Source organism: Anser anser (genome assembly GCF_964211835.1).
Source record: "Anser anser genome assembly, chromosome: 9".
NCBI classification, from domain to species: Eukaryota; Metazoa; Chordata; class Aves; order Anseriformes; family Anatidae; genus Anser; species Anser anser.
Genome location: NC_139729.1, coordinates 26,737,779 through 26,762,774, shown reverse-complemented (window position 1 = coordinate 26,762,774; position 24,996 = coordinate 26,737,779). Strand labels below are relative to the sequence as shown.

General features: G+C 39.6%; 2 protein-coding genes across 8 annotated transcripts in view; one reads left to right on the top strand and one right to left on the bottom strand.

The window, feature by feature from the left end:
* IFT80 (intraflagellar transport 80) overlaps positions 1 to 14,412 on the bottom strand; it is a 47,271-nt gene extending 32,859 nt beyond the window's left edge. Inside the window, exons 1-5 of one of the 2 annotated variants that reach the window (XM_083847956.1) lie at positions 14,253 to 14,412; positions 12,213 to 12,297; positions 11,253 to 11,475; positions 3,592 to 3,702; positions 1,225 to 1,293 (exon numbers count right to left, since the gene is read on the bottom strand). In XM_083847956.1, coding sequence (XP_083704082.1) covers positions 1,225 to 1,293; positions 3,592 to 3,702; positions 11,253 to 11,475; positions 12,213 to 12,248 — 439 coding nt within the window. In that variant the 5' untranslated portion in view covers positions 12,249 to 12,297; positions 14,253 to 14,412. Of the gene's footprint in view, positions 1 to 1,224; positions 1,294 to 3,591; positions 3,703 to 11,252; positions 11,476 to 12,212; positions 12,298 to 14,252 lie in introns of those variants that run through there. The other variant, XM_083847957.1, reaches the window with a different exon arrangement.
* A 573-nt stretch (positions 14,413 to 14,985) lies between these two features.
* The window catches only part of SMC4 (structural maintenance of chromosomes 4), a 36,827-nt gene continuing 26,816 nt past the window's right edge, over positions 14,986 to 24,996 (top strand). Inside the window, exons 1-6 of one of the 6 annotated variants that reach the window (XM_083847953.1) lie at positions 14,987 to 15,198; positions 16,193 to 16,376; positions 16,960 to 17,151; positions 18,290 to 18,468; positions 19,074 to 19,265; positions 20,996 to 21,172. In XM_083847953.1, coding sequence (XP_083704079.1) covers positions 17,022 to 17,151; positions 18,290 to 18,468; positions 19,074 to 19,265; positions 20,996 to 21,172 — 678 coding nt within the window. In that variant the 5' untranslated portion in view covers positions 14,987 to 15,198; positions 16,193 to 16,376; positions 16,960 to 17,021. Of the gene's footprint in view, positions 15,199 to 16,192; positions 16,377 to 16,954; positions 17,152 to 18,289; positions 18,469 to 19,073; positions 19,266 to 20,995; positions 21,173 to 24,996 lie in introns of all 6 variants that reach the window. The other 5 variants (XM_083847952.1, XM_083847955.1, XM_083847954.1 and 2 more) reach the window with 5 other exon arrangements.

Below are 24,996 nucleotides of genomic sequence, written 5' to 3'. Positions count from 1 at the left end.
AAATGTCAAAAGGTCACATGATCTCAATGTATGAAGTCTGAAAAACAAAATCTAGCTCAGTATCTTCACTGAAATAGTACAGAAATGTTAGAAATTGTAATTATAAGAAAACAGCATTTCAAAAATACCAAACTGCATTTGTATAAATACGTATTTTCAGCTTGCACTGTTGTATTTTTACAATAATGTAATTTTAAATTGATTTAATAAAAATAACTGAAATGTTCTACTATGCATAGAACTGTAGTTGCAAAGCCAAGATCAAGGTTAGGTCTCCACAGCCCCAGTTCAACAAAGAAATGAAGTACAGGAATGGTTTCACTTCTGTAAGACTGTTTGCATATATTCAATTAGTTACTGAGTTAAATAGGGCTGTTAAGAGTTTTAAAGGGCAGAGGAACTAACCTATATACATTTTGCATCTTTCAAGCATTCTTGCAATGCTCTTAGTAACTTTTTTTTCCTCAGTTTTGCTGTAAGAGTCTGTGGCTTAATATTTAAAACTGATTCTTCTTATTTTTAATTCTTTAGTCTCTCCAGAATCCTTAGCGTGGAACTGAAACTATTGTCTGAAAATATTGCAACAGTACATTTAATTTTACCTTTTTTTTCTTGAAAAATATCTTATTGAAAATTCAAGCTACACAGTTTTTCCTTTAAATTTATCATATAAAAAAAACTGTTTGGAGGGAGGGATCGAATACAAACCATTTCAGATAAAAAGCAAACATTAAAAAAAAACAAAACAGGAGAACTGGAATCTATAACAAACTATTTCATACTCAGAACTTCTAATCACAGTTCAGTAATAAAAATTAAATATATATTTTTGCCATTTTCCTTACATCTTAGCAATTTATCCAGCCCAAGACAAAACAAAAGGCAAACACCCACTGAGAAACTTCTACAGGTTGTAGTTAGCATGTCAGTAGGAAAAGGTGATTGTGCTCTATCCTGAAAAAAAATAATCACTTGACAAAAAAATTCATAAGAGATACGATATTCAAAAAAGACAAAACGGATAATAGAAGCTCTTCTTCATTGCAGAGAAGCTCCTGCTTTGAAAATATTTGCTGAAAAATGCCATGATTTATCTTTAATTTTAGTGAAGATTATCTGGGCCTAAAGATCATTAACCAAACCAGGCTTAGGATCTGTTATTAAAATATATTTTAGATGCCTCAAATTCAAAGATCTAACTGAACTTTAAGAAAATTAACTTACCTTGCTGAGCTAACGTGGATCTCAGCATTCCACTTTTAGACCAGATTTTCACTTGCCCATCTTCACCAACTGAAAAGTTATCACAGAAATCAACTTAAAAGCAGTAATAAGTCTAACAATCGTGGCAGTTGTAAACTTACGGCATTTATTGGGAAGTACTGAAGTTAAAATAAGCCTGGATCTTTACACAAGTAATATAGTTTTTACATAGTCTTCCTAACATGCAAATAGATAGTATTTTAAAGAAAAATATTTAAGTCCTTTTCTGCTGTTATCAACAAGTCTCTTCCTCTCCTGAAACTCCTTATGGTCTTATCTGAAGCTGCTCCTAGCAAGAGAAAGTCCATCCCTATTCAAGTACTCTAAGTTACGTATTTGTTATTTAGCATCGCTAGTAGTCTGCATCTATTTACAGTTCAATGTCCCAGAGGCTGATTAAATGAATCTCTTAAGAGTCCAAAGAGAGAAGGCGCAGATTTTAAGTATTAAACTGGAGGCTTCACAGTTGATAAATGGTGAAACTGAAGATAACTGGGGGCTCAATTTGGAAGGCTTAAATTTCATAACATAACTGCATGCTACCAAGAAACTTAATTTACTTATCAAAACTCTTATATGCTATACAGCAGATTTAGTTATGTACATATAAAAGAACAGAGATTTTCTAAGGTGTTATCATATTTAAAATGCACAGTTCTTTGCCTTTATTTAAATCCCCCTGATTCGACTGATCGGGAAAAAGGTGCACCTGGACCCTTGATGCCATTCTTTCTTTTGAAGATAATTTACTTCCAGACTTCAGGTTTTTATATATGGAAGATTTACCTCTTAGATAGTATTAAAAGTGTAACAAACACAATGAAAAAAAATCCTGTGCCCATTTGATACTGTAAAAATAGAGCCATAAAGAACATTTAACTGATACAGTATCACCGATTCTCTATTCAACTCTCTTGTTGCAGGAGAAGAGCGGTTGACCTCAGAGTGCGCTATTTGGATGTGGAGGTGAATTCACACATTCCCCATAAGCATCATGCAGTTTTTCAAAAAAATAAATAAATAAAAAATAGAAAGGCAAGTTTGACTTTTTCTTTGGAGAACTTCCTGAGGCAAATTTGCCTTTAAAAAGAACAATATTTCTATCCCTCTGGGATTTTTAGGAACATGCCAGACGGAGTCCCTTAAAGCACCATTTTAGAGACAGACTGAGTCTGGAAACAAGCAGATCCAAAATTATCTTCAGTACTTCTGGACTGAGTTGGATCTTGTCCAAAGAAATCAGCTGTGCTAGATCAACAGGAGGCTGCAGAAAATTCTGACACCAGCAGAAATCAAGGAGAAGTCTATCACAGGAAACACAATTAGCTTCCCCTTAACATCAAGATAGGTTTTCTTGAGGAAAGTGACAAAAGCAATTAATTACCAAAAGATTTAGGGGAAAAAAAGACACGTAGAGATGCAGACACCAGGAGATCACTCTTCCAGCACCGACAGAGAAAAGAATTAGACAGCAGCTAGACTGCGCCACTCCAAACAGTCAAGGAAGAGCTGCACAGGAACATCGAAGATGCTCTTGAGGCCTCAGTAAACTTTGCTGGCCCAAAAGCTCCAATGACATGTGCAGGTATAAACGTGCCAACTTAGCGACCTTTTTTTTTTTTTTTAACAGACAAGAAAAAAACACACAAGTATTCTCCTTTACAAAGTACTCAATATTTACAAAAGCCTCTAAGCATTGATATTAAAAACATTTACTTTCAAGTAAATAGGATAACTTCTAATAAACAGCATCACAATAAAACAGAAATGTTTTTTTACTCACTTTTGTATTAAGGTAGCGAATCATATTCTAAAACATCATTGATCAAACAGCACAAAATTAATTTATATTAAACAAAGTGATAATACCTCGAGTGATAACAAAGACTTAAAAAAATGCAACTGATTTTGGCACACTTTACTTGTTACTGATTTTGTGTTTCCATTTCCCCCCTTTCTCACAAGGGAGAGAATTTCAAGCTAGACCACTATGTGAACACTTTAATAGACTCAGTTTTATTCATTCAAATTCAATATAAGAAGAATACCTGCCAGAAATCTGGGACTACATCTTTTAAATATATGTCAGGGATTAAGCTATGTTTCCAAAACATTTTGTTGGGTTTATCCTATAGTGTAAAGCTCATGCTCTACACATTTTATTACGCACTAATGTTTCATAAATTTTAATACTACATTTTTGTACCCTTTCACTTCTTCATGGCATATCATCTACGTATATGAAAAAAAACACAAACGGCTTTATTTTGCGAGCTCTCTTCTGTTATTTCAGTTTTCAAACCACTTCATTTCCTCAGGAGCGCTTACCTGTGGCCAGCGCTGTTCCCTCGGAATTCCACCTTCCTGCAAGCACGGCTCCGCAGTGGGCTTCCACGCTTTTCTCTACTCTTCCCGATTTGGAAATTAAGTGGAACTTCCCTAAACGAAAGTTCAATACAGAAATTGAGTACCTATTTTTGCAAATCGGTGTTTATTTTCTTCTCTTCTGTTAACAATGCACACGCAGAACGAGATGAAGAAACCAACAGAAACAAGAACAGAAAGCGCAATTACATTGTTCACAACTATGATTAGCCCAAACAAATGAACTTTTGCAGAAGAAACATTTGTAAACGAGCTAAAACATGTTTTTTTTTCCCCTTTTGGTATACGTAATCTTTGTTTTGTCTACTCATTTTGCTTGTGCCCCTCTAAAGTGTGCGCGTTTCTCTGGGGACGCAGCCGCCTGCTGTTATTTCATTGTCCGAAAGCTAACAAACAGAGGTACGCACGCTGCAGCCCAGCAGAGTCCTTGGGTTTTCTTTTTTTTAAGATCTGAAAAATCACTCAACACCAAAAGGATAATGGAAAAGCTCCTACAATCTGACCATCAGCGAGCGCGTTTCTCTGAGGAAGTCCTACTGCTTGCATTATGGGGCTGTTATGGAAATTCACAGAAGCCAAAAAACAAAGCTATTAATGATTTCAACAGAAGCATGAGGAAGTCTTTCTTTCCAAATGAGGGATGTTGCTTAAATCCAGGAAGATCAAATTTAAACTGGACCAAAGAGCAGACAAAGGAGGGCTTGGAAACATGTGGCAGAACAAATGTGTGGCTTAGAATAGTTCAGCAACTCAAATTAACTACTTTAAAACCAAAACTCTTTTAAAATTATTTTATCTAATATCTGCCAGTAAGCCCCTAAAAGCTATTTTCAGCGTGAGCAGAATTCTTTGAAATAAACACTACACGGCTACCTCACACCAAGTGCACGCAAATGCTCCGTCACTTCAGATGGGATCAGTTTTCCGTTAATAACATACACATATGAGCCTCCTGCTTGGGAGTATGAATTATAGGACAGGCCACACCTGGTCTGGTTAAATAGCGGGATCCCAGAACGTATTGAGAAAATGCAGAGAGAAAGGGGGGGCATATTTTGAGTTAAGAACGGCGTGGAAATAAGTGCCCAAAGGTATTTTCGTTGGTCATTGCCCTTATGACAAGCTTGAGGGAGAGGAATGGATAAAAAGAAGGCAGCTTAACCTGCCAAAATGAGGTATCTCCTGTGCAGAAGAACTAGATACCTAGCTGGAACTACAATATTGACATCAGCAAAAAGACCCTTCAGCAGTCACCAGCTAACGGGAAAGCTTCCAGGAGAGCACCGCTGCGCTCAGCGCTCCGCGCTCCTTACGGAAAAGCGCAGAAGTCGGCTGCCTCTTGCCGGAGGTGGAGGAAGGCTCTCTGACCTCAGGGAAGCTGGTAGGGTAGGCTACGGCCCCTGAAGTAACTGGATGATGGAAGCCATCAGCAGAGGTGCCAGGAGCATCTCTAGAAACCCCAGCAGCAGTGAGACAGGGCCCAGCTGAGTGCAGGCAGAGGCGGCTGCGCCACCAGCACGGGCCGGGCCTGGCACAAGGAGCTGGGGGCAGAAAAAGAGACTAAAAGCCTGTCCATCTTAGTAACGAAACACGTTATCAAGGCAAGTATGTGTGTGCAGGTGAGAGTGGAGTTAGCTATGAACCACACAGAAAGTAAAACCTTAGACACCACCACACTAAACACACTAAAAAAAAAAAAAACTTCACCAATCTTGGCTACTGTGCAAGCGGCCTGCGCTTCCAGGAGCCTGAAGTGACTTTTATTGTGTTTTATTTTGCACTTCAATTTAAGAAACAAAACAAAAACAAAACTTGAAAACAAAAGCAGACTAAAAGCAAACACAAAGCATTCTGGTAGATCTGTCAGTAAATAAACATCAGGCGGACATCAGCGCTCTTCCTAGTATTATTCAAATGAGTACAATTACGCTTTGTCTTCATTTTAAGCATATAAACAAAAAGGCACAAGCATCCAGCCAACTCTCTGCCAATGCAGGATTTCCAAGCTAAGGACTTAATACTGAAGAAAAAGAATGGTTTGTATAAATCAGTTTATTTGAACAGACCATTTTAAAGATCACACACTGAACTACACATTTTGGCTTTTCATTACCACTCAGTAAAGGCCTCGGTACTCCTCTAAGACGCCCCCGCAACCTGACAAAAACCAGGAAACAAACAAACAAAAAACAAAGAACAACAAAAAAATTGACAGTTGGCAAGCGACTGAGTATTTGGGTTTAAGTCACATTATCGGGAAAACAATGGGCCATGTCACTGTACAGGATAAAGCCCTGTGACACTGGGAGGCATTCAACTCGCTGATCCATCTTCTGCACCCCTTCCCGGTCTGCCAGCTCCTACTTTTTCACAAGGCATCTTCCAAATAATAAAACGTAGCAATTTGTGGCCTAGTAGGAAAGAATACATTTTCAAATAAAAACAGGTCCATCTTTGGTGCTAAGAATTCATCTGGAAAGAGGATCGTGTGTTTAAAAACTGTTCAGTAATACCTAAGCACAAATCAAAATCTTCAAGGTTGTCATCTTTATTTCTGTAATTTCTTTACTTTTCCAACATGAATTTACAACTTATGATAGTCAAATCAATGCGACTCATTAAATACATTTTTTTCATTGCATTCTTACATGGAAGTTGCTCCAAAAGCAATTTTCAATGGATTTCTCTGCCTTCTTCTCTCTTCTGTTCTTCAATTTAACATTCAAGTAGTAGAGGCTTTCAAATAGAAGTTATTGCCTTCTTATACACAATTAAGAAAGGGAAAATTTTAGCTATATGCTTGGAATAGATAGAAGTGATTCAACTTAACCTTACTTTAAATCTGAGATTTGTAAAATACTGTTCCCTGATTTTTATGAAGTACTGAAGCCAGAAGCTGTCCTCAAGCCTAAAGTGACTCTCCAGTTCTGGAGGAATTTCAAGTGGGAGATTAGCAGCCTATTTAAATACAGGATAAAAAAGATGTATGTTTTGTTCATTACTTTTCACAGACTCTTAAATGCTGACCTAATGCAAAATTATTAATAAAAAAAAGAGTTAAAAAAATAGGTCTATTCCCTCATGATTTGTGCTTAATATCCAATATAAAACTGAACATATTCTCTATTTTTGTAAATAAAGTAGTAACATAATCAATGTAAGTAGGAAGTAAAAGAACAATATCCCACAAGAGATGAAACTCAGAAGAACACCCAAGAGGATTAAATTTACATTTGCTCTAATTTCACAAACATCTGGAGTTGAACCAGGAATTAAATGCAACCCTGTAAAGACATTATACTCAATTTCCATCAGATTCAGCAAATTTCCAGGAATCCTTATCACAGAGACGAATTAGCTGCTGCAGGAAAATTGCAGGCTTGACACATAAGGCATGATATATATGTAGTAGCTAAACAAAATTTCAAATTTTACTATTAAAAAAAAGTAATTCAGAAACAAAACTTGATTATACACTTACAATGCAGTAATTCACTCACACATGCATAAAAAAAAAAACAAACCTTTGCAAGATAAGTTATATCCATTAAAAGTGCTAGGTTACAGTAGGAGAAAAACTGAAAATTTCTGCATCAAGATTTATCTCCATTTATTCTTCTCCAAATTAGGTTAGCACTGTTTTTTTCTATTTCTATTTCATTGGGTAAAATTGAACAAAACTGTGATTTTTTTTTGACTAATACATTTCAGGAACAGTTTTCCAAAAATCAACTTTTCAGGCTGAATTTACCACTCATTGCTAGGAGCTTACCCCTTAGTCTGAACAACAGCTACTAGGTTAAAAAAAAAAGTCTGTGAGAAAGCAGATAAAGTGCTGACTTATACAAGACAAAAAACATGAATTAATTACGATAAAAATAACTAACTCCATGATTAGCAAAGCTAATCAAATTTTACTGCCTAAGAAGGGAGTCCAGCTGAATCCTCCCAGCATTGCGGGGATGGTGACAACTCTTCCATGTGGACTGTCACCAGCCTGTGCCACAGCTGCCCCCTCGTTATGGCGTTCAGTAATTCAGTGTTTTTTCATCACGTTGCTGCCCCTTTCCATAAAAATTGTAGGGATGGAGGGCACTCTGTCTCTCTGGAGCTAGCTCCAAAGTTATTGATTACCTGGCAGCAAGCCCCCTCCGAGTCTGACCATGGAGTCCCACTTTCTTTCTTTTCTTAGGGAGCAGGAAAAAAGAAGTTTCTAGGTCAGTTTTTTCATTCAGTTTTAAATTTAGACTCGAAGCTTATATACAAATTGGGATTTACTCTATTCAGTTTAATAAAAACTACATCCTATCTTCCTTATGCAATATCCTATGTTACCCTCCTACCTCAGGGTGTCCACTGCTCTGTACAACCTTCTGTCACCCGAGAAACAGGACAGGCCAGGAGACTGCAGACTTTGAATGGACAGTACCTATTCCAGCTGTAACACCGTTAAGGTGATAAGCCTTAGGAATGTGCCGAGAACTGTACAATCCAAAGGGCCTATGTGTTTGTAAAAAGAAAAAAAAATTCCACTGAGCAATAAAAAAAATCCCTCTGCAAGTTGGCAGAGGCAGCCAAATTAGTTTATACTGCATGCAAGAAACAGCTGCATTAAAAGAAAGTGAAAGTTAATCAAGCTGATCTCCAGAAGCTGGACAATGACAGTTTACAGACTCTCAAGTGCATATGGATTCTGAGACAGAGTTACATGATTGTTTACATGTTTTATAAAAAAAAAAATCCCCCCCCCCCCCCCCATTTTTTTAATATGGAAGAGACAGCATTCTTCCTGGCCCTTTTGTCTCTATTCCTTGCAGCTGAAATCTTTACGAAGTACTCCAACATTAGCTAGAATCCCAAAATGACAACTTTAGGCTAGACAGAATACGTTTGGTAAAAGTTACAAATGAACAAAAAAAGTCTTATCAAGGAAAATGCAGATCAAGATTAAGGGACTGGTTTAGAATTTGTTGGTCAGACAACTAAAATCTCGTGCAGCAACAAGAATCATCTGCTAGGCTGCAAGAACCCCTCACTATAAACCCCTGCAATTGATTTAAGTCACTTAGAGTAATCCCAACCTCTAAGAATTAAGTGACAGCCTTAAAAAGTCCTAACAAATCCCAGATAAGATTCGGGGCCCTACCTATACATGATGTTATTCGTGACTCTTTATTGCTAACGGGCAGCTCTGTTGCAGTTCAATTAACCCACTTGCAGGAGAAGGGCACCCCTACCTACTAGATGTTACATCAACTAGAACTGCTACCTTACCTAAATTTGTATGGGGTATAGACTAAAGCATGTCAGAAGGGATGCTACCAGAACGTGCTTTTTTCATTTTTTATTTAAGATTTCTGAAAAAAGTAAAACCAGATTTTCAACCTTTCAATTAATCTATGGATACAATTTATTTTTCCTCATGTATCTTACTGATACAAAACCCAGAGGAAAATGAGAGGAAAAAAATTGCATACCGGACTAAAGTCATCTTTTTCATGAAGGTATTTGTAGCCCTTATCTACATGCCGAATACCTCGAAGAGATCGTGGCCTCCAGTCTGTGAACTGAACTCTCATCCTTCCTTATTGTAACGTGCAACCATTGCTAGCAGCCAGAGAAATTGACAAAATTTCATGCAAGGAATGAATTTTCCCTGCCTTCTTCAAGCACGTGTTATCTCTCCCCATCCATACAGAAAGCCACAGTGGACACACCAGCTCCGGCCTGCTAATACCCAGTAACAAACCCTCTATTCCCTACCAGGCCCTCTGGGAAGCTAGGCGCACAAGCAGCCCTCACAAAGGAAACGTACTAGACCCACAAATCCAAGGTTCTGGCGACAACCCGGGCAGAAGTTAACTGGAAATCATCCACCAGTCCCACTGAAACCATCAATAGGTCCCCGTGAAAGCGATCGATAAGGTCAGGGACTGATGGCCATTATTATTCTGATGGGAACTCTACAATTGACCACGATCTGTTCTGCCTGAAAGAGCTGGCAGGGATTTAAAGCAGCGAAGTGCTTTGAGTTCACTGCTGAGAAACTCCCATCGCTGCCGTTTGTGTCGGAACGCAGCCTTACCACCAAGACCTCTGACAGCTGGCAGAAGAATATAAACTCCGTTTAGTAGATTCATGTGATCCGCTTCTTTGTGCACATAATTAACGCTGTCAGCAGGACAGTTAATTGACTTATTCTGAAACCTTTCACTGAGTTTTCAACGGAATAAAACAAAGGTACAAGATGTTAGGATCTATGTAAGGACTGCCCAACTTCTGCAAGCAAGTCACAGAGCTTTTCCAAGTCCCCCATTCACCATGTTCTTGGATGCACCACATGGAAGTGTTAGAAACCCTTCCCAAACTAACATCCCATCAGCAGGCTCGTGGTCAATAACAAGGTCAATGTAAGATAAAATAAAAGCAGATTTCATAAAGGATCAAACACCTTGCAGTCTTAGTTTTAAAACTGACAGGTTCAGGAAGAAACACCCTAGTCTAAATTACTGGCTTTCCACACCGTAGGTTCTTTACAGCAGAAATAAAAAGGGGGTGGATGAAAATTTCTCTTTGCTGTTATTTTTCATATTTTCTTTTAAAAAAATGTAGAATCCAAGTGTTTTACTTAACAAAGAAAAGGGATAAGAGAAGAAGAGAAAGGGAAAATATATGCAGAAAACTGTCAATGGCATGGATCATAATCCCAATTGCAGCACCAGGAAGAAAGGAGACAAGTCTGACATGACTTGAATGGACTGCTTCATAATAAATGTAAAATAATAATGAAACTAGTTACCTAAGATTTCTTCACTGAAACAGGGATATGAAAAATTTGCCATCATACAGGAAAAATTTTTGACTGTGTTTAAGTTGGACAAAAATTAACGTCTCTTTGGGGAGGAAGAAAGAAAACAAGCAATCATCAAACCTCCTGGCTCCTGCTTCCCTTCCACAAAGCAGAATCCGCGCACTGGAATACAGTCACTACCGTCATAAAGTCCAGTCCGGTACACGACTACACTGGAGACACAGCAGCACACAGCAGATATATGTGTATACACGTCTGCCACCATAGCAGACACACAGACTAGTCTTACAGATCTGATGACAGCCAGAACTAGCTGCTTCAGAGGGACATTCAAGACTCCAGAGAAAGCAGATATGAGACGTGTTCTTGTAGTATGTCCAAGATATAGCCTACGTTGATATTAAACATAACAATTAAGCAATTTCGGTATCTTCTGTTTTGATAGCTGTAAGTGATCTGGGATCTATGTTGGTGAGTAGTCCAGACATATTTAAAGCTACTGGATAACGAAATAGACAAATGGGAAACGAGCTGCGAAATATGACAGAATTTAACTTTACATATACAATTATGTATCTGCTGACAGAAGTATGTCTAATAATGTTGTATCAGTGAAAACTATACTAATACAATGTATTAATTTTGAAACATCTATTTTGTTACATCAGTGCAACTCCTATATAGGTATTTGAAATTGTTTTATTGAAGATTATTTACATGCAAATAATTCTGTGAGTGTTTGTGACATAAGCACAAAGTGGTATAACATTATAAGTATCTTTAATTGACTTACCATCAGAACTTGTAAGAACAAAGCTCTCAGCATGGGACTGCTTCTTCCCACCTACACTTCTGGGAAGCCAGTGAAGATCTATGGGATAAGTATCATCTGGGAGTTTCACTACTCGAGTAGTCTCACTAGTTAAAAGGTTCCATTTCATAATTTGGTGGTCATCACTGCAGGAATATAGCTCATCAGCTGTAGTCCATCCCACACAGCTAACTAGTTCCTTATGTTTAATTAAATTAAGGAAATCTGAAAATTTTAATCATTAAAAATGGACATAAAATATCTCAGTACAGTAACATTATTTTCATGAGATTACATAAAATGTTTTGTATATAGGAAATGTAATTCTTCATTTTTTTCTTTGCTCTTTTGTGTCAAGGAAAGAGATGACAGAAATTAACCAAGATATAAAGCAGACAAGCCATATCATGCAAAAATAGAATTATTATGATATAATTTATTTATTGAAACATTGCAGAACTGTTGGGTTACACCTGTACAGCATCTTAGTGAACAATACAAGTGCAAATCGCCCTGTTATTGGTCACATCAACACACGTGGTGTTGGTTTATTAACACCACAATGTATTTAAACTGTTGACATATTTGTTAAGAAATGTAATATCACACTTTTGTTTATATCTGCTATGTGTGCATCCTCTTACAAGCAAGTATATAATATCACTACTTCTATTTACTGCCTTGGAAAGATTAAACATCACTACAAACAGGAAAGAAAAACTCAAAAGTTAGTAGCAAAACATTGACAGCTTCTGAAGAATGTTCCACATCTCTTAAAACACTGCCCTTAAAGACTGTACTAGATGGTGAGATTAAAAAAAAGCCACCTGCAATTTACAAATATTTTACTACAAGGTTTAAGATAAATAAAATCCTTTCTAGAAAAGAAACTAAACAAAAATGATATGTTTTTCTGTGGTTTATTCTGAGACAAAGGATATGCTTTGGTTCCTTTAAAAGTGAAGTCTTCAGTCTCATTTCAGTTGTTCAGATGTATCATTAAAAACGGTACGTAGGAATATTATAACTGTAATAAAACAAAGCAAACATATATAAGTAGCCAAAACTAAAAAGGAAGATACCAACAGCAAGACAAAGTTCTGAATGACCAGTATTGCATTAGCACTGTGCCAAAATAAGCACCAAAATGAACCTGAGCTTTAAGGGAATTCTGTTTGTACAGTACCCAACTGCATACTTAACGTGATTGCTGAGTATAAACACTGGGCAATTTAAAGAACAACTCATGGTAGGAGCATTTTGCTGGAATGTTGTAAGCTGAAACACCGACGTTGCCTTGTGCAGACATATAGCCATGACAGTAGCAAGGGAAAACCTGGAATCACAAACTTTTCAAGAAGCTTCGTGCTTAGTGACAGCACTATGAGAAAAACTATGTTATGAAAACAATCCTGCTGTGACCAAATTATACAATATCTTACTCTGTCACCCACCGCTATTTGTAATGTTCATGATACTTCACTGCAACGCAGTAATTCCATAACCAGTTCAAAGAGGTCCCGCAGTCCCATCCCCTTCCCTCTTTTAACAGCAAAAGCCTTGCGAGTCTGTGCCTGGACAGGATGGAGGCACTGATCCGGGTTAAAACGCATTCTCCCTTCAGAATGGAAAGAAGTGAGTGCGAGAGGTTTGGGGCAAACGGTATGCTCCAGGAGAGCACAATGACACACAACGCGACCTTCTGAACTCCTGGAATTTTTTCCATCATAAAAACGACCACGTGTCAAACAGGTACTACGCAGAACTTAAGAAACATTAGAAGTATGCCCAAAGGATAAAATAACTTAATTTTCAACCCTACTTAACTATTGCGTGTGTCAATCGATGTAATTTTTAAATAATTCTCTCTCTCATATTTGAATGTCTAATTTCGTTCTCATGCCTTAACCAAAAACTGCGTGGCAAACCAAAAAACTCACCATGCAGGCGTTTAGAAGGGGCCTAAGTTTGTGCTCAACTTCCAACTTTTAATCAAGTCCCTGACTTCCATATAGTAGTAAAGCCTTTGCTCAGCGGGGCCATATACCTGTTCAGCCTACGCTGCAATGTTTTCCACACTTAACCCCACCCTTTCAGCTGCTTCTTGGTAGTTTTTAACTTCTTATTTCTCACTTCAGAGTTTCAGGAGACGTGCTGGTATGGCCAGCTTCCACCGCAGGGACACCCCAAACAAATTGTCATGTGTCGTCATGAATTCACATTAATTCTGTTAATTTACTTTCAAGGAATGAAATAATTATCGTGATTTTTGAAAAGGCCAGTTCGAAACACTCCTTACGTGCACCTGAACGGCACGAACGCTTCCCCTCGCCCGAGATACTCGCAGAGCGCTCCGCGGCCGTGCGGCTGCACCTGTCAGCGCCAGGGGAGGTGTGAGGGGCACAGGACAGCTCGGACAGCGGCGACTCCTCTCACCCTACACCCTTCGTGCATGCATTCAGGGCAGGAACTCAGCGGAGCCTAACTGCTAGCGCATCAGCTGAAAGCATTTCCTACAAGCTTTTAAAAAAGATACGGCAATAAGGAGGCGGCTGGGCACCAACTGCAGGCAGCAAGTTGCTCTACATGAGCTCGGCTCAGCTTCTCCCGGCCTCAAACTGTTGCCCTTTTTTAAAAAACCACCTCAGCCCCGTGCCTCCTCGTCGCAATTCCCATCCTGCGCTCTCCTCCCCTCAGCTGCTCTCCCTCCGGAGCTGCTGGACGAGAAGTGAGGGCTCAGGGAGGGCCCAGAGGACAGAGGGAGGCAGAGGGACGCGGCCCCCCCTTTTCCCTCAGGGACAGGGCCGAGGCCGGTGCCCAGCTCGCTCCCCAGCGGCCGCTCCCTCCCGCCAAGCACCCCCATGGAGCCGGGGGACCACCGGTCCCCAGCCGGCCGCCTGCCCGCGGCTCTCCCCGCACCCCCGCGGGTCCCAGCTCGCAGCCCCCCCCTCACACCGCCGCCCCCTGCCCGGCCGCCTTTACCTGCGCCGGGACGGGGGGAGCAGAGCGGAGACAGCCGCGGCCGCTCCCTCAGCGGCCGGCCTGAGGCGGCCCCCGGCGGCTCCCGCCTGCCTCCCGGCACAGGCGGCGTGTCCGCGGCCCCCCCGTCTCTATAGCGACTTCCCGCGAGACTTCGCCTTCCTCCTCCTCCTCCTCCTCCTCCTCCTCCTCCTCCTTCCTCCCTCCTCCTCCTCCTCTTCCCTCCCTCCCGCCCCCCCGCCACCTCACGGGCCCGGGCGGGCCGTGACAGACCAGGTGACGCGGCCCCCCGCGCCGCCCGTTCATTAGCGCCGACTGAAAACCCCACTCCATTTTTATTATTATCACTTTTTTTTTTTTAATTAATTATTATTATATTGTACTCGTAAAAGCCCCGTCCGCTCGGCCCAGCCGTCCCGCCGCACGCCCAGGCGCCGCCCACTGACCTACTTCCAAAACCCGACCGACCCCCCCCGGCCCCTTTGCACGGGGAGCGGCTGAGGCGCCTCAACCACCGCCTATCGCGCCTCAACCTCCCTCGTTAAAAAGCCGTAAAAAAATAAAATAAAATAAAATAAAAAAAACACCCTAAAAACGGCCCCGAGCGCGGTGAGGCGCCAAGATGGCGCCCGGCGGGGCTTTTTTTTTTTTTTTTTTTTTTCCTTTTTTTTTTTTCCCTCCTTTCAAACGCGCGGCGGGCCGGCCCCCGCCCCTCCCAGCGTGCCCCGCGCCTTTCTAACGAATTTCGGTTCGAGTTCGCCGTTTGGGCGCCATTTTCGAGTGTGGCAGCCGCCGAGCCGCCGCGGCCAGCCCGGCCCGCAGCCCCGCTGCCGCTCCGAGCCGCCCCGGACGGGGAGCCGGCGGCCGGTCCCCGGGGCAGGGGGACGCGGGGAGCTTCCTGAGGAGGAGGCGTCCCTGAGGAAGGCGAGCGGCGGGGGTCGCTGAGGCGGTGAGGAGAGCGGCCGGGAGCGGGGGCGGCGGGCGCTGCCCTCAAAGCCCTGAGGGGCGGCGGAGCCCCCCTGGCTGCGAGGGGCTCGGTGCCCGGCCCCGCTGCGTGAGGGGTTTTGGGGGGAGAGGTGGCAGCGGGCTGTCCGCAGCCCCGGGGGTAGGGGAGGCAGCGCTCCCCCTGCGCCCTAGGGACCGGCGGGGGGAGCGGGGTGCCGAGCCCCGGGGTGCGGAGGCCGGGCTTTGATCCGCTTATAAAGCGGGGACCTTCCCGCAGCCAGCTCCGCTGCTCCTCCGTGCCCCGAGCCCGAGGGCTAAGCCGCTTGAAAAGCCCGCGGCGGGGCTGCAGCCGCGTCCCTCAGGGCGAGGGGCGGCTTTAAAGGCTCCGAGCTGCTCGCTGACACCGGCTCTCGGCCTCGGAGCCGTGAGGGAGCCTCTCTGCCCGGCTCCTTCTCGCTCTGCCCGGGGCAGGGGGTCGCCGAGAGATGCTTTTAACCCGCACCTCGGGGCTGGCCTGAGGTGGGGGGGGGGGACTGGGCACGGGCTTGGGAAGTTCGTGAGGGAGCCGGCGGCCGCTTCATCGCGGTTTGAAGGCTGAGGTGAGGGATCGGGCTGGTCCCTCCTGGTGAAGGCTGTGCGGCTTGGAAGGGGCCGATAAGGTAGATGGGTCCGTATTGCGCCATTCCGCTTGAGCGGAACGGTTTTTTGAGGAAAAAAATAAGTAAATCTGGTGCTCTGAGAGCTCTAATTGTCTGAGACAGCCATTGCGGAACACTTCTGAACCGGGGCACTGACTCAAATTGCCTTAAAATGAGATCTCTCGCTCGTTTCCCCCCCTCCCCCATTGTCCCAAATGAAGGGCTCTCATGAGAGTGTGGGCTGGGGGTAGGTCTGAAAACGTCAAATGATTGGCACCAATTGTAAGATGACTTTCTAACCACGTCAGTTTTTTATCTTGTGAGAAGTAAACTTTCTCATGTCTGTTTTTTTCTGCAAAGTAACTTCGCCACTTGCTGCGATTTAAACTCTTTGGGGAGAGTTTCGCTCCCGCGGCCGTCTTTCTTCGCATCGGTTGTTTTCTATTTCTACTTTTTTTGGGGAGCTGTGCTTAAGTGCCAGCTGATGGACTTTCGTACCGCTTCCTTCTTGATCAGATAACGTGAACATCAGAACTAGATGAAGGTATTTCGTCTTGCTTTCTCTGTTAAATGCTGAATGCTAGCAGTAGAGGCTGTTATATCTCGTGAAACGAGCGTATTGATTTAAACCGCTTAAGAGCCAAGCGTTTGCTATAATTACACGGCTCTTTTTGTTTGTGTACACGCATACAGCCAGCATGGAGTGTTGAAAGTAAAGCGGGTGTCAGGTCTGAAAGGTGTATGTGAAGAGCGCTTCCAGGAGAGGGGAGACATATGGCTTTTCAGTTTGTTTTGCAAATGCGTCTTTAACTCTTTGGCCCCCAGCATCACGGTTGCTTTCTCTGAGCGTGCTAACTCCACTGAACATGGCCGTGTGAGTTTTCAGTAGGTAGATTCGTACTGTTTCTGCAGATTAGGGTGGGTCCGTTGTTTTTTGGGGTGATGGATGATATGTTTGCGAGGCTCAGCCTTTGTTTTCGTTTCGAATTTGGATTTTTGCCTTCAAAATACATCTAGTCTTTAGTTTCCACGATAGTCAAACATCTGGATTAACACATAGGTATATTCCTTAGGGGATTGTAGTTCAACGCGTAGATCACAGGGTTTTCTTGTTTATGTCAGAAAAGGAGGTAGATCCCTTCAGTAGTTTGATTGCTTGGAGTTGGAGGGGAGCAGCCAACAGATAACCATGGCAAGCAAGAGCACCAAAACATCCACAGCAGCCCATCAGAAGGGCAGGAAGCCTTTAGAGGATTCCGCCAGTGACATGGAAGTGGAAAAACAAGGAGGCAGACAGCTTGGTGAAGTACGACCACAAGGTAGGTCTGAATTTTGTGGTTCCGATGGCATGTAAACTAGACGATAGTGCATGTTTAGCAACAATGCTCAGTTGAATTTACTGATTATGCCAGATGGGGATTCACTCCTTTCTCGTCTAGAAAGGAATATTGAAAGCCTTGACTCCTGGCAAGTTTAAACTGCTTTTAAAGTGGTAAAGAGGGTTTGCAAAGAGTTAAAGTGTTTGGACCAGTGACACAGTACAAGTGCAAAAGCAATTTTGTAGGTTTTCTCCTAATAAAGCCTATTTCGTATTCCTGTTCTATAACATTGTACTTAAGATTATGATACAACAGCAGGATTTTTCAAATTTATATGCAGCCAATGGTATGGGTTTTCTTGGAATGGAATAAATGTCAAGTTTATTTACTTAACTCTTAAAATGATTTGACTTTCTTTTTCATGAACCAGTGTGTTTTCTTGTGTTCCTTGAGGTTTTTGTTGAAAATGTCTGGAAAAACAGCAGCGTGTGTCTTTTTCGGTAGCCAGATAGGCAGTTATTAAAGCAAAGGTATTTGACAAATGGATTGATATGTTGAAATTGGTGGCAAAAACTGCTGTCTATTTGAAGAAAAAGTTGCTAGTAACTGTTGAAAAGCTGCTTTGCTTACAACTAGCAGATATCCAGGGGGCCAGTTTGTTTTCGTAACAAACTTCCTGTCTTTGCAGAGTAGTTGTGCTGTCATTACAGCTTTCAGAGCATTGTGCAGCGATCCCCAAATCTTGCAGAGTGACTTGCGAGCACGCTTGAAATGTGGCTTTGCACTTATTAATTAGAAAGACTTTGCCTGTTTCAGATTTGTAGGCTTATTGTGACGGTTGTAGCAACTGTAATTACAGAGTGCCTATTAAAGTGTGTTAGAATAAGAATTACATAATGAAAGAACAAACCCACTAGTGAATCGATGGGACATCTTAAGTACCTCTTTTTAAAGATTCAGTTCATTGGAAGGAGGATTTTAATACCACTTAGCTTATTTTAATAATTGCACTCAAATGTACAGGTCTGGTTAATATGGAAACGATGTTTGCTTATCGAATTGAACACTTTACAAGGTGTCTAGTCATTGAGAGCTTATAGTCTTAATTTTCTTTCTGCTTATTTTGGATGGTTTTTAGCAGTCTCAGATGAGGTGCTTGAAAATCGAAGTTTAGAAGAGATTTTGGGTAGCATCCCTCCTCCCCCACCTCCAGCAATGACCAATGAACCTGGTGCTCCTCGTCTCATGATAACTCATATTGTAAACCACAACTTCAAATCCTATGCAGGGGAGCAAACTTTGGGACCTTTTCATAAGGTATCTTTCTTTTACCTTAATCATTTCCTAAATGAAGGTAAGACTTCACTGTGCTGGTATTCCTTCCTGTATTTTCACATAACCTTACCTCAGAAAAACTGAAGAATATTTAGGTTTTAGAATTGCTTCTAGGGTGATATTCTCTATTTTAGTTGTTGGACAGAAGAGAAAACAGTTAAGTGCAACTTTCTGATAATGTACAATTTTAATTTGTCAGTAAACCTTAAAAAAGCACACTTTTCTCTTTATTTCGTTTACTGGGGAATTTTTAGGGGTAAGTCTGAAGAATGAGAATATTTTTTAGTGCCCACAAGAGACTTACGTGGCTAATCATGAAACTTTCCTTGCGAACATGCTTGCTAAGTGCAGTATCGTTTTGAGTTAACAAGTTAAAATTTAGAAAGCTGAGCTGAGTTGAGGTGTTTTTTTTCTTAAATAAATTGTACTGCTCTACCTTTGGCAGTGAAGATTAAGCTATCAAATAATCTGCAGTTTTCTTCACTAGAAATAGTTGTTTTAAACTATTCACAAATGAAGTAGATGATGTTACACTGGCCAGGATCTATTTCCCTTTGACTGTCACTTTTTTTTCTTTTACTATGCAGCGTTTTTCATGTATTATTGGGCCAAATGGCAGTGGAAAATCCAATATCATTGATGCAATGCTTTTTGTGTTTGGGTATCGAGCACAAAAAATCAGATCCAAAAAACTCTCTGTGCTGATCCATAGTTCTGATGAGCATATGGACATCCAGAGTTGTTCTGTGGAAGTCCACTTCCAAAAGATCGTTGACAAGGTATGTATTCCTCTATTCAGAGCAAGGGAGACTTATTTTCTTTAAGGATTTGACGGCTTTAATAATTGATTAGTCTGAGCTGGGGAAAACTTCATAGCATAATTAGTTTACCATTGGGATGTAAAACATCAATTCAAAGTTTAGAATTAGCTTAAAAATCCTCTATCGAGTAGTGCACTTCTTAAAATATTAATAGGAGCTCTTCTCTTTTTTTTTTCTGCAACACTAATATCTGGAACATGTTCATTTTAAAGCTACTTAGAAATATGTGATAGTCATTTTAAGAAATCGTTTTAGAGTTGTCATTTCTTTTACCTCAAGTAAATAAAGCTTTTTTCTGAAATTAACAACACCTCTAAAAATTTTTAAGTCTACATTTGGACATGTTGCATATTCTTAAGCTTATATTATAAGCATATAGATTAAGAGATAAAACCCTTTTAAGCAAAACTTTTCAAACCAATTGAAAGTATTTTAGAAAATTTAGAAAATGTAAAATTAATCTGAAACTCTTATTTACACTTCATATACTATAAACGTGCCTGCAATTTTAAAATAGATTTTTCGTAAAAAAAATTCTACACTTCACACCCTATGAGTAAACACTTCTGAACCTGATATTTTGTTTGAATGAAATAGAAAGTGTTGACAATTTAAAAAATATTTATTTTGTTTGCCACTTCACAAATTGGTTAAAAACTTCTGTACAATTTTGTTGACAATTGTCTGTTGCAGTTACAGTGCAAACAATTTATTTTACTTGATTTTAATTTAATTTTTGTGGACACTTAGTCTGGCTGAAGTATCATCTTGAGTTTGAGGTTAGTCAATATAGTGGGAAATGTACATTGAAGTTTCAAAACTTGTGGCAATAAGATGACAATATATACAGTCTTTAAAGGAACTGTTTTAAAACAGAATTTTTCTTTGACTTGATCTACATTTACACATCTTTTGCTTCTGTCTGTAAGAGCCAGATTCAATAATTATTTATTCTTATTTTTGACTTGACTTTGTTAACATCTAGAAGCTAAATTTATGATGTTAAAAACTTCTGAATGCATTATATACAAATTTCATTATGCTCTTGGGGCTTAATCTGGGAAAGTGGCAGGGCGATTTTAGTCTATACAAGAAGCATGCAACAATTTGAACTTTTTAAAAGTATAGTACCAGCTTTACTGTAGCTGCTGCTTTTTAGGTAAGTTCTTTTGAAGCTGATGATATCATATTTATCACATCTCTAATGTTTTGCTTTTTTGTCTTCTACAGTTTCTCTTTAGAGCTCCTCAGCTAAGAGTAACTTCTTTTCCTAGCACTATAAAAGAGCTTAAATGTAGACGGTGGCAAGTCATTCAAGACTTCCTAAACTAAAATTAAAAGGGCAGAATATCAAAGGCACTTTAGAGTTGAAGTAGGCTGTTTCTTTTGTGATGTGAAGCAGTGGTAAAGAGAATAATTTACGTATTTTCAAAGCAATAGCTTCTGTTGGAGATGGGAAAGGCATAATATGAGGGCCATGCTGTTTAAACAATTTGGGGTATTTTTGTCCAGTTCTCAAGATATTTTTTTGAGGTATATATCTTTAAGGCAGTTCCCACTTCTATTGGACCCCAGAGTGCAGTAAGCCTAAGCCTTAACATGATAAAATTTCTGTGCTTAATTGTGAAATATGAGGTAAACCTGTGATATACTAATTGTTCTTTTGGCATTGTTTTTCCTCAAAACAGGAAGGAGATGATTATGAAGTCATTCCTAACAGCAATTTTTGTGTATCTAGAACTGCCTATAGAGATAATTCTTCTGTCTATCACATTAATGGAAAGAAGTCAACATTCAAAGATGTTGGTATTCTTCTTCGAAGTCATGGAATTGATCTGGACCATAACAGATTCTTGATTTTACAGGTTGGTGCATGAATAAAAACAATTTTAAGCAAAACTGTATTTCCGGTTACAGTTACCAAAATACCGTTTAGGATTTGAGTCTTATATTTGAGGCCTTAAAGTACTCTAGCAGCACATCATGGTTTGCATGCTCTAATAAAGATGCGAATCATTATTTGCTGCTTTAGAAATTTAAGGAAGAGAACCAGTTGAAGATGCTAACATAAATTTTTCTGTTAATGAATTTGTGTTCCTGACATGTGGATGAATAGAAGAGTTGTCATACTTGTTCCGCCCTAGCAGCACGTAAATATTGGTGTAGTAAAATAAACCTTAAACCCCAATATTATTGTGCTGCTTAAGCGTGGCAGAGATTCAGCAACTTGTCTATACTTTAGATAAAAGTGCATCAATATGAACTTAAATCTTAATGATTCTACTGTTAAGTTACGTACAGTTCTTATATTATAGGCATGGTTTTACTGTGGAAGCATGTATATAAAAATTAATTGCTTAAAAAATCGACTACAAGAAAAAAGCACATGAAGTGTACTTTTTATTTACATTTATTTACCAACTCCAGGGTACTCAAAGAAGAGCAGCTTTATAGCCAATTCAAGATATGTTTTAAAAACTACAGTTTACAACACATACTGTAAAAATAATAGAATTTATCAACATAACTTATATTTGCATTTGGGTTTAACATTATAAGGTTCGCTGGCATATGTTTGCTGTTTAAAAGACAGGCTGAAGAGAAACGCAGTAATTTTTCTTGTGCTTAAATAATCTAGAATTTTGCTAGTGCTAAAGAACTACTTAAAATTGGGTTATAATACTTCATGGAAATTTTTAAATAGTCAACTGAGTAAATATATGTGCAATTACCTGTAATTATTTCACTACTAAGTCCCAAATCTACTCTGAAGGATCATGGCCTAGAAAATTAATGAACAGCGGAAGCCTCCCAAGATCTGAAATTTTCAATAGAGATTATTTTAGGCCTGTTTTTGTCAAAGGAGCTTCCAGTTCCCCTCTATCAAAAAAAAAAAAGTTCTCTTTGCTTCACTTCCTCAAGTCTTCTTGTGCCGTCCTTTTTTACAGTTACACCCACAAAAAGAGGATATGTCTGTTGTGAAGTCTCCATGCCAATTAATTATTCCATCCAACACCTTACTCCTATTTTCTGTTTTAACTTGGAGGGAGAAGTACCTCCAACCAAACAACTGGTAGTATACACTTTTTTCTCTCTATAGCTGTTCTTCAGAATTATCATCACAGGAAAATTTCTAACAGGGAGAGACTGCAGTGAAAGATTAAACTTTGGTAGAAATTATGGTGCAGAAGTATCTAAAGCTTGTTGTTGGAGAGCATGCCCTTCCTCTATTGGGAGGGGAAGGAAGCATTTTAGAGGGAGTTTTGCTAAACAGCTTTTCTTTTTAAATGTATTTTTTTTACCTAATTTGATTTTTCTTCTCCCACAATCATTTCCCAGGAATTTACCAATGGGAGGAACATATCTACTCCTAAAAGCTTGAGTTTCATGTTTTTCATGTGTATAATGGAAAATCAGGGGAAGTATAATCAATATTAAGACATCAAGAGATGGTTCCAACCATGTTTTTCATTCCACTGAACTTTGTGGATAATGTGTTACAATGAACTGCAGAGGAATCCCCATAGATATTTTTTGTTTCTTAGTGTCACTGAGGCAAGGGCCTTTTTCTTTTCATGTAAGTTTGTGTCATTTTTGTTTTTAAGTGAAGTCTGTGGATTGGGCCATACAGAGTTGAGTACTTTCCATTTGGGAAATGCGGCGGTGTTTGCCACATAATGACAGCAGAACTTGAAAACCCAAACACTGAAAATTATAATTAGAAGTAAATGACACCATGTCAGAAAGCTAAGGCTACATACTACTGTGACAAGCATTGCCCATTTTTCCCTAATGTTTTTCAAATTAAGTTTGAAGAATAAGTGACAGTTCTATTATGCTTTTGCTTCTCTCATGTTATAGTTCAGTTAGAATGGCCTGGTTTAGTTCAATATCAAGTCAGAAAAATTTCCCATTAAAATAAATCACATCTCTTTGATTTCTGACTGTCAATAGGGTGTAATTAAAATATTTCACTTTTAATAGAGGTTTTGGGAAAAAATGTTAGTTAAGCAGTTGTCAAATGCTATTTTCAATCTGTTACAGAGTATTCAGTAATACTAAAGGAAAAGTTGTTAAAGAACAGGTTATACAAATAGTAACAAACACTTCTAGTTACTTTATTAGTGTCCTGCTAGCATTTTTAGCATTACTCAATAGCAAATATGTGTTCCAGAAGACTCTCTTTTTTTTGTTTGTTTCTTTACCCACCCCCATTTTACAGTCTTTCTCTGACATAGCAGATTTTGGTGCTTTTTAGGATAAAGTTTGAAAGCTTAGGCCAGATCTTTTTTATTATTTTATTTATTTATTTTAAATGTTGGGTAAGGCAGGATATGGGTACTTTTGATGTTGTACTGAAAATATTAAAATCAAACTGATGACTTCTGAGTAACATTGCAAAAAACACCTGTGTAAAAAACAGAATATATAACACTAATTGAGCAGTTCTATAAATATTATAAGTTCTGTGCCTGAACTAGCTAATTAGAAAAATCTTATTTAAAAATCTATGTATATTTTTGGTTACAATGAGATGTTGCCAACATTTAACAGAAATTTGTTGCTTGTGATCTTTAGGTTCCAACGCTTGCATATCTTATATTTTTTTAATAAATTGCTGTATGCTGTTTAGCACTTTGGGAACAGAAAACTGTTCAGTGCACCATTAATGAGCTTGCCACAGTCTGAAACTGCAACAGAAAAAAAATGCTTCTTGTCACTTTTTTTTGAAAGTATGCTGAGCACTGCGGTAATATCTATCATCTAGCTGCTATTTTTTCTCTCTTCCACACTTAATACCCCAGCTTCAGTAACTTGTATATCTCTAAAGAATAACAAACAAAATCATAAGTCTTTTAGCTTTTCTTGAATGCTTGGAACATCAGTGTGCAGAAAACTGTGGGTTCTGTGCACTAACCGGGTTGGGCAAAGCTCAGAAGGTAAGTGTGTTTGCTGTTGCTCAATAGTGACTCCTCCAGCAGGTTAATCTTGAGGCCAGACAGAAATCTCAGCCTCTTTATCATGGCTGGCTTGTCTCTCCAGAATTATTAAATAACTAGGGAGAACTTGAAGGAATGTCAGTTAAGGACATCCGTGGGGTAGGCACGTCTGGGGAGTAAAACAAGCTGTGGACAGTAACTGTTAACACCTGCTGAAATGGGCTTTTGATATATTTCAAGGTAAGAGAAGTACAGTTAATATAAACTTTTTAAAAAGAAAGTGGATTTTCATAACCAACGCCTACGGAGCGGCTTTGCAGATGAATATTGTGGAAATAGTAAATATTGCAAGATTTTGAATTGCTTTCGTGCTAAATAAAGGACTTCTATGAATTGAAATCAATTTACTTTAGACCTTTATCTCTTTCAAACTGAAATGTTTTAAGTAATTCTTTACTAATTAGTGTCACATGTTTTTGATAGACAATTAAAATACTCCCATGTAATCTTAAGCAAGTATAAACAGCTACAGTGATTTTTATATGCTTTTTTTTAACTGATTGGAACAGCGTTTTTAATGTACTAATAAGTCTTATCCTATGGCAAGTTTGTGTTGCCAGAAAGGAAGTTTAGTCAAGTTTTTCACCTGCTGCTTTGTGGAAATAACGTAGGAGTCGCTCTTCCAGTGTATTTGAGAGGAAATGAGGGGGAGCAGATTTTCTTTTCGTCTTGAGATAAGCCAGAAGTTC